We start from the raw sequence: 16,464 nt of genomic DNA on the forward strand, positions 1-16,464 counted from the left end.
GTGTAGGTGGATGGATTGATGGATGAGTGGGTAGGTGGATAGATGAATGGATGTATGGATGAATGGGTGGGTGAGTGGGTGGGTGGATGGATGGATGGATGGACTGATGGATGGGTGGGTAGGTGGATGGATGAATGGATGCATAGATGAATGGGTGGGTGGGTGAATGGATAGGTGGGTGGGTGGATGGATGGATGGGTGGGTGGATAGATGGATGGGTGGATGAATGGGTGGGTGGGATGGATTGATGGATGAGTGGGTAGGTGGATGGAAGAATGGATGTATGGATGAATCGGTGGGTGGGTGGATGGATGGATGGATGGATGGATGGATGGATGGATTGATGGATGGGTGGGTAGGTGGATGGATGAATGGATGTACAGATGAATGGGTGGGTGGGTGGATGGATGGACAGATGGATGGAAGGACGGATGGATGAATGGGTGGGTGGTGGGTGGATGAATGGACGGACGGACGGATGGCTAAGTGGATGAATGGATGGATCAGTGGCTGGCTGGCTATGTTGACAGAGTATGCATATGTCCTACTTTCTGAAGCTGTGCCCCTTAGGGTGGCATGGCCCACTAGACCTGGTTTCCACCTGGCTCCAGTTCCCTCGCTGTGTAACCTGGGGAGGTCTCTGTCTCCTATGGGGCTCCTGTGGGCTTGAGGCACAGGAGGCTAGGCAGCACCAGGTGCACCTGGCACAGGCCTATGCCCAACTCCAGGGGTTTCAAAAGCCAGGCAGATCCTTGCACCCTTCTGTGTCCTGTATCAGCATCCAGATGGACCAAGCCCCAAGTGTTGCTGGAAACCCCTCTGTCCAGGACCCCCAGGCAGCCAGGACACCACAGTGGGGAGGGGCCAAAGCCTGCATGGCCCCTGACCCCAAGGTGCTGCCTCTGCCTCCAGCTCCCCTACTTCGCCCTGTGCCAGCCCTGGGTACCCTCCCTGCAGGCCGCGTCCCTCGCCACCTGGCCTCCTGTCTTCTGGAACTCAGGCCCTGCCTCCTGCTCCTAGCCTTCAATGCCCATGTCCAACAGGACTCTGCTTCTCAGCCCCACCTCACCCCACAGCCGTCACTCAGGCCACATCAGTACCCGAACGCCCTGCCACCAGCAGCCGTGGGGCCCCAGGGAGCGGCGGGCTGGCAGGGGCACTGAGGGCCTGGGTTTGGTGGCCCAGCTGGCTCAGGCCGCCTACAATGCATGTGGCCCTGCCAAGGAGGCAGACAGCCCTGAGCCTTAGCACAAAGCATTTTAGGTTTATTTAAATAAAAATTATAATTTATACAATACTTTTTCTTTAAACAAACAAAGTTTTCTTAAAAAAATGTTACAGGAGAATTTTTTTCATCAGTTCTTAATACAGTACAATCCTTTTGTTGAACAAAAGTCACACTGGCAATGATTATTTACAGATCCAAAATAGACTCAGGCTTCAGACATAAAAAATTTAACATTCATCTAGTTCAGTGATTAGTCATAGAAATTAAACATCTGCCCAGATGTGCACAATCTGGTAAAAACTACAGCTTCTCTCCACCAGCTTCTCTCCATGGGGAGCCCAGAGCCCGTGCAGTCCGCGCTCCACTCCCGAGGACTTCCAGGGAGGGGCCTGTGCTGGCAGCAGAGCCAATCAGTGGCTCTCCCACACCCCCCCGCTCCCCGAATGTGGCCCTCCCTGGGGTGCTGCGGCCACACCTGGCACGTGGTCAGTTTTCATCTCCCTTTCTCCACAAAAGGGACTCGAACTAGACCACCCGACGCTGGGAAAGAAGCCCCATCTGCCCCAGGGACCCCTCCCGCTGTGTTTGGGGACTGAATCCCAGCACCTAGGAAGAGGCGCTCACTGGCCCTGAGGCCCCGGCCCCACCCTTGGGCACCGCCAGGCCCTGGGGAGAGAGGTGTGGCCATCGTCTGTGGGCGCTGCCTCTGCAGCCGTCCCTGGAGGTGGGTCAGTGCCCACCCTGTGTTGCCTCAGGCGCCAAGGTGGGGTTCACTGGGGTGTGTCCCCCACCCCTGGTGCACCAAGAGAGCCGGTCCCCTACAGGGGCCAGACTCACGGCTCAGAGTGGGTTCTGTCCCCATTTGGGAAAGGCCGCCGTGTGGTCATCCTGACACCGACATCCGCGCAGTCCAGAGCCACGGGGGCTCCACTCCACCGCCTGGGATAGGAGGTGCTTAATCTGGTGATCGGCGCAGCTCCCCCCAAAGCACCGCCGGCACCAGCGTGTGACCCTGCAGCCCCTCGTGAAGGGGGTGAAACCAGCCTATGCCGCCGGATCCCTCACCCACACCAGCAAATGAGGATCGGAGCAAAGGTAAAAATTACATCTGAAAAATGATACAAAAATAAGAAAAACAGCTTGCTCTCTGTAAAAAATATAATCTTCTGTTTCTTCAAAAAACAACAATCTCAACGACACCCAAGGGACTCAGGACAAGCTGAGGGAGCTTCGGGATCCGCCCCAGCAGACGCGCAGGCCCGAGGGACGGCCACCTCCTTCCAGGAGGCCCAGGCCGCCTTTCCCTCCCTTCAGCCCAGTGCAGGCGGCCCCAGCAAGCCAGGCCTGCGGGCGCTCCCTCCACAAATGCCATCTTGTTCCCGGGAAGCCCAGGCTTCCCTGGGGCGGGGCAGGGGCTGGGGGGGTCTGTGCCCGGACTGGCACCTGCTAGGCACGCGGGGGAGGGAACACTGTCGCATGTTGGCTGCAGGCAGTGCAGGCCCAAGCCTCTAGGCTCCGCTCACAGTTGCTCCCTAAAGCACAGGGGCTGCCAGAGCCTCTCGGATGGCCCAAAGGCAGCTGCAGCCTGGGCCACCATGGTCCCGGAACACTCCTGCCCACTCCCTCCCCCAACCAACCCAGGCAACCGCAGCCTGGAGGCCATGTGCCAGACATGCCACAGTGCCCAGAGCACCTCCAACAGCCTTCGCGGATGTTCTCCTGGGCCTTCCAAAGAGCAAAGTGTGAGAAAGATGTGCTTTTACCTGCACCATCCTGTGCCCTTACTGGTCCCCAACTACAGAACTCCTGGCCGGCGTGTCAGGCCGAGAGCAGCAGGCGGGCCCCTACAGACACGGTGCTGAGCACCCTGCAGGCCAGCAAGGAAGGCGCCACCAAAGACACTGAGGGCAGGCGAGGGGTGGGTCCTTCTCACCCTCCTTGTTCCCGTGGAGCGAGTGTGGGGCACAGGCAGGGTCGCTGCGCCCGGCCCCAGCGCGGCACCAAGGGCAAATGCCACAGGAGGGTCTCATGTAAGAGGAAGGAGGACCGCCAGGCCCGTTTCTCGGTGGTTGGTGAAAGGCCCCCATATCCCTCCTTGACAACATATTTCTGTCCCCAGGAGGAAGGGCCCCGCACTCTTCAGCTATGGCTTTGGTGGTGGACGAGCTTCCGGCCTCTGGAGAGCAGGACATAAGGTTGAGAGAACCTCTCAGGGTGGCTGGAGAGGTTTCTCCGTCCAGGCTGGAACGGAGAAGGGCGGGGCCAGGGGTCCTGTGCGTCTTCTCCACGGGCCCCCGAGGGCCTCCGCCCCCTCCCCCAGTCCTCAGGTGGCCCTCAGAGGCGCCTGACGTGCCCTGCGGGAGAGGGGCACCCCGTCCCTGTGAGCCCTGGCCCCTTCTTGGTCGATACAACGCAGAGGTCAACACAATAGAACCACAGCCCAGGAGAATTATTGCAAAAGCTCATGAGGATGTCCAATTGTTTCCACTACCAAATCGTTTAAAAAAAAAAAAAAAAAAAAAATTCCAGCAACGTCCCGGGCAAGTCAATACTAGCTGTCCCCGCCAGACGCTGCCGCTGAGGTGATCTTGATGTACTGGCTGAGAATGGTCTCGAAGGCCTCATCCCTGTGCACCATGGCACCAAACACGAGCGGCTGGCAGGGAAGAAATGCCACCAGTGAGTGTGGCACAGCCAGGCTGGCACCAGGACCAGGACCAAGATGAAGTCCAAGACCAGCCTCAGGCCAGCACGCAGTCACATGGGTCTGGGTGCAAAAGACTGGTGTCCCCCCACCACCCGGAGCCAGGCTCTAGCCGAGAGGCAGAGGGGAGCCAGGCTTCAGCCCCGTGCCTCCCTCCTCCCGAGTCACTGAGTCGGGGGACCCCCATGCCCAACATCCCTGTCTGTCCCATGACTCCATGGTCCCAGCGAGATTTCCAACCCAACCTGGACGCAACCCCAGGCTCTAGCTGCTGCGAGCGAGGGGGCGGCTTTGTGACCCTGCTGCCCAAACTAAAACTCTGGCTGTCTGCCCCACGCTGGTCCCAGGGTTGCTCAGAGCCAGGCCCCTGGGCCCACACCAACCCCTTGGCGGCCCCCCTGCCCGGCACCTACTTTCTGGGTGGATGGCGTCGACACGGCAATCCCCATGCCTGAGCCTGGGAGGACAGACAGGACCTTGTACTGAAAGGCAAAGCATGGCTGTCACCACAGGTCTCTCCTGGGGACAGGGAGGCACAGCCCTCCACAGGCCCAGGACATCCTCCTCCACTGGGCACACAGGCAGTAGGGCCCACGGGCACGTGGGACTTCCAAGCAACAGAAAGTAAGGGCCTGTGGGCACCTCCTCACTTTGTGGCCGAGACACCAGACCTGTAAAGGGCCTGTCCCACCCCAGCCCAGACCGCCGGCCAGCTGGCCTGAGGAAGGTCAGAGACAAGCAGGCCCGAGGAGGCTGACGGTGGGCACTCGGCCCCAGAACTCGCTTTCAGGGCCTGGCACCAGGAGGGCCATCTGTCAGCACTGCCAATCCCAAGAGGCAGGCTGGAAGGACCCCAGCCCTGAACTCACCCTTTCTGGTCACCTGACTGCACCCTTTTTTCCAGAGCCGGATGGGAGAGATGACCCAGAACTGCCATGGGGCCGGGAGTGCCCGTTGTGCCAATGTGAACATGCCCAGGACGCTCGGAGCTGGGAGGGAGCTGGAGGCCCTGACCACTCTGGCCGAGTGTGCCTGCCAGTGCCTCACTGAGCCTTCCTGTCCCAGAAAACAAGGGACCACAGGCACCTGTGGCCACGCCCACCTGCTCATTCCATGTGACGGGAAAATGCTGAGAAAATGCCCAGAGCGGGTGCGACCGTCTGAGCTCTCACCGGAAAACCTGCGTCCGAGGCAGGAGCTCAGGGCCCCCATCTTTTCTTGATGGGGAGGGTCCCAAACACGAGGGGTGGGGAACACAGCAGCCAGAGCAGGGCTTGGGGCCTGACCTCATGGGCTCCAACCCAGCCCCTCCACTTTGAGACACACGGTCCAGGCAAGTGGACCCCAGGGCAGGGGTGGACCCACAGGGACGTGGGGACTCAAGTCAAGGAAACAGACCATGGCCGGCCAGCATGGCCGCAGTGCCCAGATGCTGACAGAGGCTGGCAGAGGTCTATAAGGAAAGCCTCGCCAGCCTCTGTCAGGTGACGAAGAAAACACGGGGGCTGGTGGGTGCACCAACCTTCTGGATGTCCGTGATGTCCACCAGCTTGATGACTTTGTTCCTCTTGGAGGACCCGGATTTGGAGCTTTCGAAGCACAAGTAACTGGAAGGCGAACGGACAGAGGCGTCGCCTGGCTCTTGAACCAGAGCACGCTCCCACCAGGTGGGGGTCTCCCGGGGCTGCCCCTCAGCCCCCAGTGGGATGGACAGAGACGCTCCCTTCCCACCAGACACAGCACCTGTGAAACACTCATGGCCACCGCTCTCACAGCCATTGCTCTATGTGAGACACTCACGGCCACTGCTCTGAGACACTCACGGCCACTGCTCTGTGTGAGACATGGCCACTGCTCTGTGTGAGACACTCACGGCCACTGCTCTGAGACACTCACGGCCACTGCTCTATGTGAGACACTCACGGCCACTGCTCTGTGTGAGACACTCCTGGCCACTGCTCTGTGTGAGACACGGCCACTGCTCTGAGACACTCACGGCCACTGCTCTGAGACACTCACGGCCACTGCTCAGTGTGAGACACTCACGGCCACTGCTCTGAGACACTCACGGCCACTGCTCAGTGTGAGACACTCACGGCCACTGCTCTGAGACACTCACGGCCACTGCTCAGTGTGAGACACTCACGGCCACTGCTCTGAGACACTCACGGCCACTGCTCAGTGTGAGACACTCACGGCCACTGCTCTGAGACACTCACGGCCACTGCTCTGAGACACTCACAGCCACTGCTCTGTGTGAGACACTCACGGCCACTGCTCTGCGTGAAACCTAAGACTGCCCATTCCCCTGGGATTCCCAGCGAGCGACACAGGTGTCCTGGAGCCCTAGCTGGGAGTGTCCAGGTCACCTCCTCTGCAAGAAGCAGAGGGGAGGTGGGGCCTTGGCCACGGCTGCAGGTGTGGGGGACGGGGTAGCCGAGGGCCAGGCAAGACCAAGAATAGACCCCATCCCCAGGCCAGCTCTCCCACTCCCGCATCTGGGATTTCGGGGGTTTGGGGTGTAGCAAGGGTAAGTCTTGTTCTTGCAGAGAAGAGTCAAAGCCCTCTTCTGGCTACTGTGTCTCAGACAGCAACAAGGACCCAGGGCCTCGGCGTTAGCAGGTCCCCACGTGGTCCCCTCCTTGGGAGACTCTGCCCCTTGTCTCCATGAACTGCTTGGGCCCCAGAGGAGACAGCATCCCCGCCAGCCTAGGATGGCAGCAGTGCGGCCCAGGCCACGTCCAGCTTGGAGGCAACACCTTTCCTCTGGGAGCCCAGACAGCCGGCAAGAGCAGAGCGTGGGAGAGGCCGGGGTCACCACTCAGGAAAACCCGCACTGGGCCAGCTGCACCACCCCAGGGCCCAGGCAGCCTCCTGCGCCCCCTCCCCTGCAGCCACACAGGGCCCCACGGCTGCACTCACTTCTCCGTGACGTAGAGCACCCCGTTCCTGATGTAGTCCGTGGGCATCTTCCGGTCCCTGTTGATGAGGCAGCAGCGCCAGCCATTCTCGCACACTAATGGGAGAAGTCCCGCCTGTCACGCTTTCCACTGGAAGTACTCAGCCTCTGACCTGACGCTGGGACCCGGGAGCCCTGACTCTCAGATCCTGACATCCGCCCACTGCGCTCACGTCACATCCACAGCAAGAGGAAGGCGTGCCGGCAAGAGTGAGGTGGCCCCGGAGGGTGGAAAACAGGTGTTTCCTCTTCACCAGGCACCGGCAGGGTTTTTAAAGTAAAAGCACCCAGGCAGAGCAGGGAGCAACAGAAGTCAGTGTGGCCAGGACACCACCTCCACCAAGACCAGCAGGGCCAGGGCTCAGCAAAGGACGAAGCTCCGTTCTCCACAGCCGCCTCTGCAGCCGCTCATCACACACCTCGGGCTGCCCGGTTTAGTTTAACAGGAGGTCCCTTTGGGAGGGCTGACCTGTCCCCAGGCTCCTGAGTCACCTCTCCCCTGGTGGCTCTTGTTTCTCCAGACACGATGGAACCAGGGGCAGACCCCCTGCCAGTGCCCTGCAGGCCCTGACGCCTCGCCCTGGACTCTCCCCAGCGTGTCGCCTGCACGCCTGCTGTCAGGGGAGGGCTGCAGCGTGGACGGCTCTCCCCACGGGCACGCCCTCCTCCCCTGTAGCCTGCAGAGTTCTCATGACCCCCAGCTCCTGCACTCCTCTTGGGGTCCTGGGGCAGTGGGATGTGAACGCCATCCTGAGAGATCCTCTGGCCTGTCACAGGGCGACTCCCTCCTGCACCCACAGCGCCCCCCAATGGGCCTTCAGTCTGTGCCTGTGCTCGGTCTGGCCTCAGACTCACAGCACACATACCCGCCAGCGGACGCTCATTTTCTGTCAGATTGAAGATCTCGTGGAAATTGCCCTTCTTGGTGCTGTGGAAGCGGCCGGCGTCCTCCTCTTTACCCAGGCCAGCTGGTGCACTGGGCACATAGCTCCGTGACGAGGTCGTCTGCAGCTGCCAACAGCAAACAGTGTCGAGGTCAGGCCCGCTGCCCAGGCCCGCAGCACCCAGATGCGCTGGCCGCACACACAGCCCCCAAAAGCTGGGATCCAAATTTGGGAAGACGTTCCCCAGGTCCCTTCTGGCCCAGTGCGGCTCCTTCTTCCAGGCAGGGCCACCTCACCTCAGTGGGGAGAGCCCAGCAACCCTCCTGACTCGTCTGAGCCGCCCCAAGGGGAGCACCGATGCCCGCTCATTCCCCATGGTCCAGGCTGGGATGCTGTGCTGCGCAACTGGAGGGCCTGTGACTGTGAATGAAACATGGCCCAGTGCCAGCCTGTGGCTCCAAGGGGGCCCTTCTCAAGCTGCCTTGTCTCAGCGCCAGAGCCTCACTGTCAGGGACGGCAGGGGCCGGGCACCCCCATGGAGGGGTCACTCCCAGGCCCGCTGGCTCTCAGTCATCATGGCCAGGCCCCAGGTGTTGCTCTGGGCTTGGGAGGGGCTGGATGGGCCTCAATAACCGCAGTGGTAACAGGGAAAAAAAAAAACCTTCACATTTTAAGGACTCCATATAATTGAAGAAACAGACTCTAAATGAGCCAGAGGTGAACACAGCACTGTGGGCCTGGGGATGCCTGGCGTCGTGGCCCCCCATCCCCGCAGCTGGGGGCCGGGCTCACCCTGCGTGAGACGGCGGCGCTGGAGCGCTCCTTGAGCTGCGGGTCGGTGGGGAGACTCCTCCAGATGATATAGGGCGTGTCGTACTTGGCTCGCAGCCTCGGGCAGCGTTTAAAGATGAAATCGATGAGGAAGAACTTGATACCAGCGTAGAGTCCTGAGAGCAGGGGACACAGCACGCTCCATCTAAGCTCTGCAGCTGTGCCAGTCTACTCAGGGTGATGGTTCCGGCACCTCCCGCCTCCCAGATTGGCACTATGGCCCCTCCCCAGCGGGCTCCTCCCCACCTTCCCCTTGGCACTGAAGGGCACCATCAGCTGCCCAGCAGTTCAGGGAGTGCTCCCAGCAACCCTTCAAGGCTCTCCTTGAGCCCTGTCCCGCCCACCTGCAAAGTGGTGGCTCCGCCCTCCAAACAGGCCAGATCCACTAAAGACCCACTTAAGACCTACTCAGGGTGATGGTCCGGCACCTCCCGCCTCCAGATTGGCACCCTCCACCCTGAGCCTGGATGTGAGAGTCCAGCTGCTCGCTCAGTCCTCACCCTGGACGCCCCCAGCCTCGCTCCCCTGGGGCCCATTCCAGCTCTCAACCCCAGGCGAGGGCCCCACTGCCAGTGCCCCACCCACTCCCACTAAGACCCCTCAGCTCTGCTAGGAACCCCCCATCCAATGCCCCTCACTTCTCTCTCCAACTCCGCCTAGCTCAGGGCTGTTCTTGACCCACCTAAAACACTTCAAGACTGTGCCTCCTCTGCCCCAATTCCCCACACCTGGCACCGAATCTGAGGTCCCTCCATGGCAATCCCTCCCCAAATCCCCTCCCACCTGCCCTCCTTCAACTGGGTGTCCCCCACGCCTGGCCCATCCCTGCTGAGGCGGCCTCCCATGACCAGCTGCTCAGACGGCTCCCAGCCACGCCCTCGCAGGCTCCCCTCCGCCAGTTCCGTTTTCTCCCCAGCACTGTCACCTGACATAATCATGGTCAGTCCCTCTACTAAGCATGACCTCAGAAGAGCCGGGCCTGGCTGCGCCCCAGGACCCCAGCTGGCAACAGACGCAGGGATGGGAGGCAGGTCCGGCCCCCACACACCTCCTGACGCACCCCTCTGGGCAGCGAAAACTGTCAGGAGTTCTGGTCTCTCCAGGTGCCCCTCCCAGTGCTGGGGGCTGTCTCGCTGCCCACAGTGCCCAGCCCGCCAGACCAGAGCAGACATGGCAGGCCCTCCCTGCAGGGGCCCCAGGGTCAGAGTTGCATGTACTATCTGTGCTATAAAGGGATTGATAAAGCCATGCCTGTTTCGTTTTTTGCCTTTGTAGGACATTTTCACAGAAATTCATCAATCAAGTCAGACTTTTTGACCCCAATTCTCAACTTGTTGATTCTTTTTTTTTTGAGACGGAGTCTTGCTCTGTTGCCCAGGCTGGAGTGCAATGGCTCGATCTCAGCTCACTGCAACCTCCCGGGTTCAAGCGATTCTCCTGCCTCAGCCTCTCGAGTAGCTGGGAGCCTACCACCACAACTGGCTAAATTTTATTTTATTTTATATTTTATTTTATTTATCTTATCTTATTTTTGAGACAGAGTCTTGCTCTGTCACCCAGGCAGGAGTGCAGTGGCACGATCTCGGCTCACTGCAAGCTCCGCCTCCCGGGTTCACGCCATTCTCCTGCTTCAGCCTCCCGAGTAGCTGGGACTACAGGTGCCTGCCACCACGCCCGGCTAATTTTTTTTTATTTTAATTTTAATTTTTTTATTTGAGACAGTCTTGCTCTGTCGCCCAGGCTGGAGTGCAGTGGTGCAATCTCGGCTCACTGCAAGCTCCACACCCGGCTAAATTTTGTATTTTTGGTAGAAATACAAAATTCTCACCATGTTGGCTACGCTGGTCTCGAATTCCTGACCTCAAGTGATTCACCCACCTCGGCCTCCCAAAGTGCTGGGATTACAAGCGTGAGCCACCGTGCCTGGACAACTTGTTGATTCTTGAAAGATGCTAGGTGTGGGGAGGGGCAGGGCCAGGACCACCCCCTTGGCTGACTGGACTGAGCTCCCAGGCCTCCTCCACGTGGTGGCCGACCCGGGAGGGACAGCTCAGCTCAAGACAGCCCAAGTCCCAGCTGGGGCCATCCTTGCTTGGAGCAGGCAGCCTCTGCCCCTCTAAGCTGAGGTCCCTTGTCAGCACTGCAAACAGACACGTGGGCACCGATGAGCCAGGAATGCCATCTTGGCCCACACCTGGCAGGGTCACTGCTGCCCAGTGGCAGTGGTGATCTCAGTGTGGTTGCGAGAACCCAAACCACACTGGTTGTCACAAAAAAGGACAGCAGGGGCTGGGCGCAGCGGCTCACGCCTGGAATCCCAGCACTTTGGGAGGCCGAGGTGGGCAGATCATGAGGTCAGGGGTTCAATACCAGCCTGGCCAACATGGTGAAACCTCGTCTCTATTAAAAATACAAAAATTAGCTGAGTGTGGTGGTGCACCCCTGTAATCCCAGCTACTCCCGAGGCTGAGGCAGGACAATCACTTAAACTCGGGGGACGGAGGTTGCAGTGAGCCAAGATCGTGCCACTGCACTCCAGCCTGGGTGAGACAGACTGAGACTCTGTCTTGAAAAAAAACGACAGCAGGGCAGATCCAGGACACCAAGACCCAGGTGCACACCCCCAGGCTCCCCGTGGAGGGTGGCCTACCCTGGAGCTGTCCAGGGCCGCAAGTGCACTGCAGCCCTGGAGCCTCGGCACCTGGACCCAGGCCCAGGGGTCCAACCGGAGGTCACAGTGGTCATCTACCCACTCATGAGCCTGGAGTCCTCGGTGCTAGCCAGAGGGGCTCCAGGGCATTGTCGGGTAAGGGTCTGATCAGATCTGGCTCTGCCCACTCCTGGTGATGCCACCTGATGGCCACAGTGAGCTGCTGTTGGAGAGCTCAGCCCTGCTGCGTCCAGAGAGGCCTGTCCTCCCACCAGCAGTTACGCTGGGTCACGGCTAGGGTCGGGCTTGCGTTATGGCAAAGGCATTCATTCAGGAAACGCGGCAGGGGGCATCTGCTCTTCCACACAGACACAGCCCCCTACTGCTCCTCTGAGCGGCATGCCCAGCCTAGACTGCTGAGAGGCCAGGGTCTGACTTCCCGACTCCAGCACAGAGCTCTTCCCACCCCTGGCTTTGTGGGTTCTACAACCGCACACGCTGTCCTGCTTGGGCTTAGGCGAGTCCCACCTGCCCCTCAAGGACAGGACCCTGGCGGCCTTGCTCCCACATGCCAGTGTGTGGCCCATGTCAGACACTGGATCGTTGTTATTGAGGAAAAGAGAAAGAAAAGAAAAGAAAAAGAAAAGACAAAACAAGACAAGACAAGATAAGACAAAACAAAACAAAACAGAAGAGACTGGGCGCAGTGGCTCCCACCGATAATCCCAGCGCTTTGGGAGGCCGAGGTGGGCAGATGGCCTGAGGTCAGGAGTTCGAGACCAGCCTGGCCAATAAGGTGAAACCCCGTCTCTACTAAAAATACAAAAAAAAAATTAGCTGGGCGTGGTGGCGGGTGCCTGTAGTCCCAGCTACTTGGGAGGCTGAGGCAGGAGAATCACTTGAACCCAGGAGGTTACATTACAGTGAGCCGAGATCACGCCACTGCACTCCAGCCTGGGTGACAGAGCGACACTCTGTCTCAAAAAAAAAAAAAGAAAGAAAGAAAGACAAAATCGAGGAGAAAGAGAAAGACAAAAAGAAAGGAGGGAAGCAAGAAAAAAGAAAAGAGAAAGGAGGGAAGAGAGCATGCTGGGCAGCAGTGGATGAGCGCCTCCTGGGGTGAGGAGGGGCCACCACACCCCAACCACCTCCCGGCACAGCCCGGTCCTCACCACCAGCCGGCGCCCTCCTTCCCCACCGCCATCTCTGCAGATGAGTGTTTTAGTGGATGTGACCCTTGGCTTCACATGATGTCACCAAACTCATCAGCTACAACCAACCTCCCTGCACATCAAACCAGGCTCTCAGGCTCCCCACAACTATCACCCCTGAGCCCACGGGTACCCCAAGAGGCGTGTCCTGCCCAGGGAAACTCCCTGACATCCCCAGGGCCTGCTATCCTGGGTCTTGGGTCTTCCAGCTCCTCCCACTTTGCAGGAGACACGGGGGCCTTGTAAGCGGAGGGCTTCTTGATTTAAGAAACAATCACCTTATCCCTCAATCTCAGATGGGCTTCACTTCTCCCAAATTGAAACATTTGTTACAAAAAGCAGAGGAAGGATCGCCAGGTGATTTTAACAGCTCTTGCAGACACTGGTGGCATGCGGACGCCTGTGTCCCCCCCTCCTAAAGCTACAGGCCACAGGTGCATCTACTTACCCACAGCGAGCCCCACCAGGCGGTAGGGGAAGAAGCAGGAGGCCAGGAAGGCAGCCCAGAGTGCCACATACAGCTTCTGTGTGATCTCCGGCTGGACCCACATGAACAAGCTGGAAGGAGACAGGAGGCTCAGGCCGGGCGGGCGCCGCAGGGCCGGGGTGGGGGGCAGGACTTACTTCTTGATCTTCTCCAGGATGTCAGCCATCTTCCCGAAAAGGTTCTGTGTGAAGGAGAAACAACGATTACAACAGCCCCCGCGCCTGGGCTATCAGTCACACCGAGACGCCAAGAGGGCCTCCAGGTCGGGCAGCCCTGAGGTCACTCAGAGCCCCGCGGTCCTGCCCAGCTGCTCCTAGGCCGGGGAAGGCGCAGCTCTGGTCTAGGGCAGAGGTGACCATGCTCACGGCAACAGCAGATCCGGGCCTGAGTCCTTCTCAGGGGCGCTCAACCCTGGCCAGGAGCGGTGGGGAGGGAGGGGGGGCTCCACCCAGGCCCTGGCGCACCGTCCACAGAGGCTGAATCAGTAGGCCCCTTTCCCACCCACCAGAGTTGCTGTAATGACCATCCAAGGGCAGGGTGACTACAGGTCAGCTGGCAGCGGCTGAGGCCGGCGGAGACCTACCCCAGGCCAGCAAAGGCACACACACCCCTGGCCAGCGTAGAGACACCACTGGCTGGTGCCCATGGCCAGCGTAGACACACCCCGGCCGGCGTAGAGACACCCCTGGCCGGCGCCCGTGGCAGTACCTGGGCTTTCTGGGCGACGTCCAGCACCAGCTGGAACTTCTCAGACACAGTCAGGTCTTCCTTTGGAGGTTCCTTCAGTAAAAGGGGAAAGAGAATTTTCCACTGAAATTTAACAGTTCAGAAAAACTACTGACAAAACAGTGTGGCGCCCTCCCAGCCCCAGGGACTCTGCTGTCCCCACACAGCCAGGGGGGATGGGACATCCCTTAGAGACCTGGCATCAGGAGGACAGCCCTCTGGGCTGATGGTGACATCTCACCCTGTGCCCCTCACTCTGGGTGCACTACAGGAGTGGGGCAGAGCTGCCCCTGCAATGGCTGAGCAGAGGCTCTGCCTCACAGTTCACCTTCACAGCTGCCCTCCCTCACTTACAGGCAGGGACACTGAGGCCCAGCCAATGGGAGCCCTGGTCCTGCTTGTCTCCCATTCATTAAGAGCCTCTCAAGGTCTTCCCGGTCTCAGTGCTGGGCGGGCAACAGCCTGCCTCCTCCAGGTACTTCCCCTGACCCCTGGTGCTCCATGCAAGAAACAGGCACTGAGATACCCAACTAGGCCCCTGGAGGCAGCGAGGCCTCCCTTCTGCCCACGCCCAGTGGTCCTGCCCCATGGGCCGGGGTCTCCCTCTAGAGCAAACTTCTGTAAAGGGCCAGATAGTAAAGATTTTTGGCTTCCAGGGCCATGTGGTCTGTCAGCTACTCAACCGTAGTGCAAAAGCAGCCGCTGCAGTATGTAAATGAATGGGTGTGTCTATGTGCCAATAAAACTTTATTTACAAAGTTAGGCAGTGGGCCAGAGGTGGGTTTTTTGTTGTCCTTGTTTTGTTTTCTTGAGACAGAGTCTTGCTCTGTTGCCTAGGCTGGAGTGCAGTGGAGGGATCTCGGCTCACTGCAAGCTCCGAGAGGTGGGCCCTTGAATCTCAGATGGGAACAGGCCCACCTGTCCAGCCTCCTGTTCACCACCCTACGTGGGGAGGTTGCGGGGGCTATAGCAGCCCCTCAATGTCCCCCACCCCTGCCACACCACATCCTAGCTGGGAAGCCTCAGCTAGGACAGGCCAGGGCCAGGCAATCTGCTTCTTGCACAGCCAAGCCTGGCCTAGAATGTGGGGCCAGGCGTGCGGCCTAGCGGGGCTCGGGGCTAGGGAGGGGCTGGCCTGCTCCTCCCTCCTCCTCAGGCCAGGACAGGGCTCCCAGGGATGATCACGTGGCCTCATCCAGAGGCTTCCCCGAGCGGTGCCAAGAGGCTGTGAGGCCTGACGTGATGGAGACGGTCGGAAGAGACCGTGCACCCTCCAGGGACTTACCACGGGCTCAGACACTTCCGGCACGATGCTCCACTGTATCCGCCACCCCCTGACGAACAGAAAACACACATACCTTTAGGACAGTGCCACCTGAGTCAGGGGATGGCATCGAATCACCAGCCCTGCACGCCCAGCTGGGCTTGGAGGGGTCCCTTCTAGGTCCTTCTGTGCTGCCCAATGGGGAGAAAAGGTCCTCCCGGAACCCCCTGCTGTGAGAGCAGACAACTCCTGTCACCCTCACCAGCCCCTCCCCTGGGGCCCTTCTGGGCAGAGGGGACATATTTAAAAGTGGCCAGTGGTGTGGGGTAGGGTGGCCCTTCAACATCCAAAGTGGCATCAGCAAGTGTCCAAGCTGATCTTGCCCTAGCTCTGGGTACCAACAACACCTTCCCGAGTATTTCAGTGATTTCTACAAAAAACATTTTCAAATGAGCCAACCGGGGCAGGCACAGAGAACCATCTGGAAACGTTGGTGCATAAAAGTGCAAACTTTTGAATGTGGCCAAGTCAAAGTACGAAATCACAGCTCTTCCCTCAGCCTCGGCGCAAGGCTGAGGTTCACTCCTGGGGGTAACCGCAGGCTAAGAAGGACCCTGGAGTGCAGGGACTAGGGGTCTGCCCCAGGGCGTGGGCTTCCCAGAGTCCCCCTCAGCCTCCACAGGGAGGGGGTGCTCAGAGGGTGTATAAGGGGTGACACGAGGGCCCTGACTCAGGCCGGGGTTGGGATTAACGCATCGGTCACACGGGCGTGCTGTCTGCAGGCGACTGGTACTCATTCCCGGTCCAGATCCTCCCCAGCAGGCTCATCTCCGACAGGCAGCCAGCGGGAACCTTCCGGGGCGTGGAGCCGTTTGCTTTACCCACCCACCCACTGAGGTTGGGGAGAAGTCCCCTGCAGTGTTCGGGTAGGTGCTGGAATGGCCCTGGCTCTGCTGGCCGCCCGGGGAAGGAGCTGCTGGGGGATTTGGGAACTTCCCACTACCATCTCTAGCAAACCAGGGAGGGGGCAGCCACCCTGCCTGGGGGTCTCTGGAGCCTGTCAGGGGACCACCCCCGAAACGTCAGTGCATGACATACCCAGCTGGGGTCACAGTTGTGTGAGACGCAGGGAGACAGCATAGCCATGCACGCGGTGGGATAAAGCGGCCGCAACAAACCAGCTCACCTACCTGGCGATGAGGTAATTGAGGGATAACCTCAGAATTGCTAGAAATAAGAACAATGGGATGGCCCAGCCGTGCCACACGGCATTCATGTACACCTGCGGGTGAAAGACAGGGCGTTAGACCTCCTGACAGCTTTGATCAGGACGAGGCACATCCCTCCTGCCTCCCACAACCAGGCGGCCCCAGTGGGGAGACCAGGCCACCCCTTGGCTCTCCAGACACTCAGGGATGAGGGCGCATCTGATGAGGAAGGGTTGCTTCCCTGGTTTAACAGCTGCTGGTGGAAGCCAGGAGACACCCAGGAAGAAGCCCGTCCTGGGGACAGAAGCATGT

General features: G+C 59.6%; 1 protein-coding gene across 11 annotated transcripts in view; it reads right to left on the minus strand.

Moving 5' to 3' along the window:
* Positions 1-1,244: 1,244 nt before the first annotated feature.
* Positions 1,245-16,464, minus strand: part of GRAMD4 (GRAM domain containing 4) — a 100,462-nt gene continuing 85,242 nt past the window's right edge. For 7 of the 11 annotated variants that reach the window (XM_055252812.2, XM_063622547.1, XM_055252816.2 and 4 more), the window contains exons 9-18: positions 16,135-16,226; positions 14,966-15,014; positions 13,663-13,734; positions 13,092-13,135; positions 12,916-13,025; positions 8,568-8,722; positions 7,758-7,902; positions 6,855-6,948; positions 5,426-5,539; positions 4,428-5,373 (exon numbers count right to left, since the gene is read on the minus strand). In XM_055252812.2, the coding sequence (XP_055108787.1) occupies positions 5,220-5,373; positions 5,426-5,539; positions 6,855-6,948; positions 7,758-7,902; positions 8,568-8,722; positions 12,916-13,025; positions 13,092-13,135; positions 13,663-13,734; positions 14,966-15,014; positions 16,135-16,226 (1,029 nt within the window). In that variant the 3' untranslated portion in view covers positions 4,428-5,219. The other 4 variants (XM_055252813.2, XM_063622548.1, XM_063622550.1 and 1 more) reach the window with 1 other exon arrangement.

This window comes from Symphalangus syndactylus, chromosome 18 (assembly GCF_028878055.3).
Source record: "Symphalangus syndactylus isolate Jambi chromosome 18, NHGRI_mSymSyn1-v2.1_pri, whole genome shotgun sequence".
Taxonomy (NCBI): domain Eukaryota; kingdom Metazoa; phylum Chordata; class Mammalia; order Primates; family Hylobatidae; genus Symphalangus; species Symphalangus syndactylus.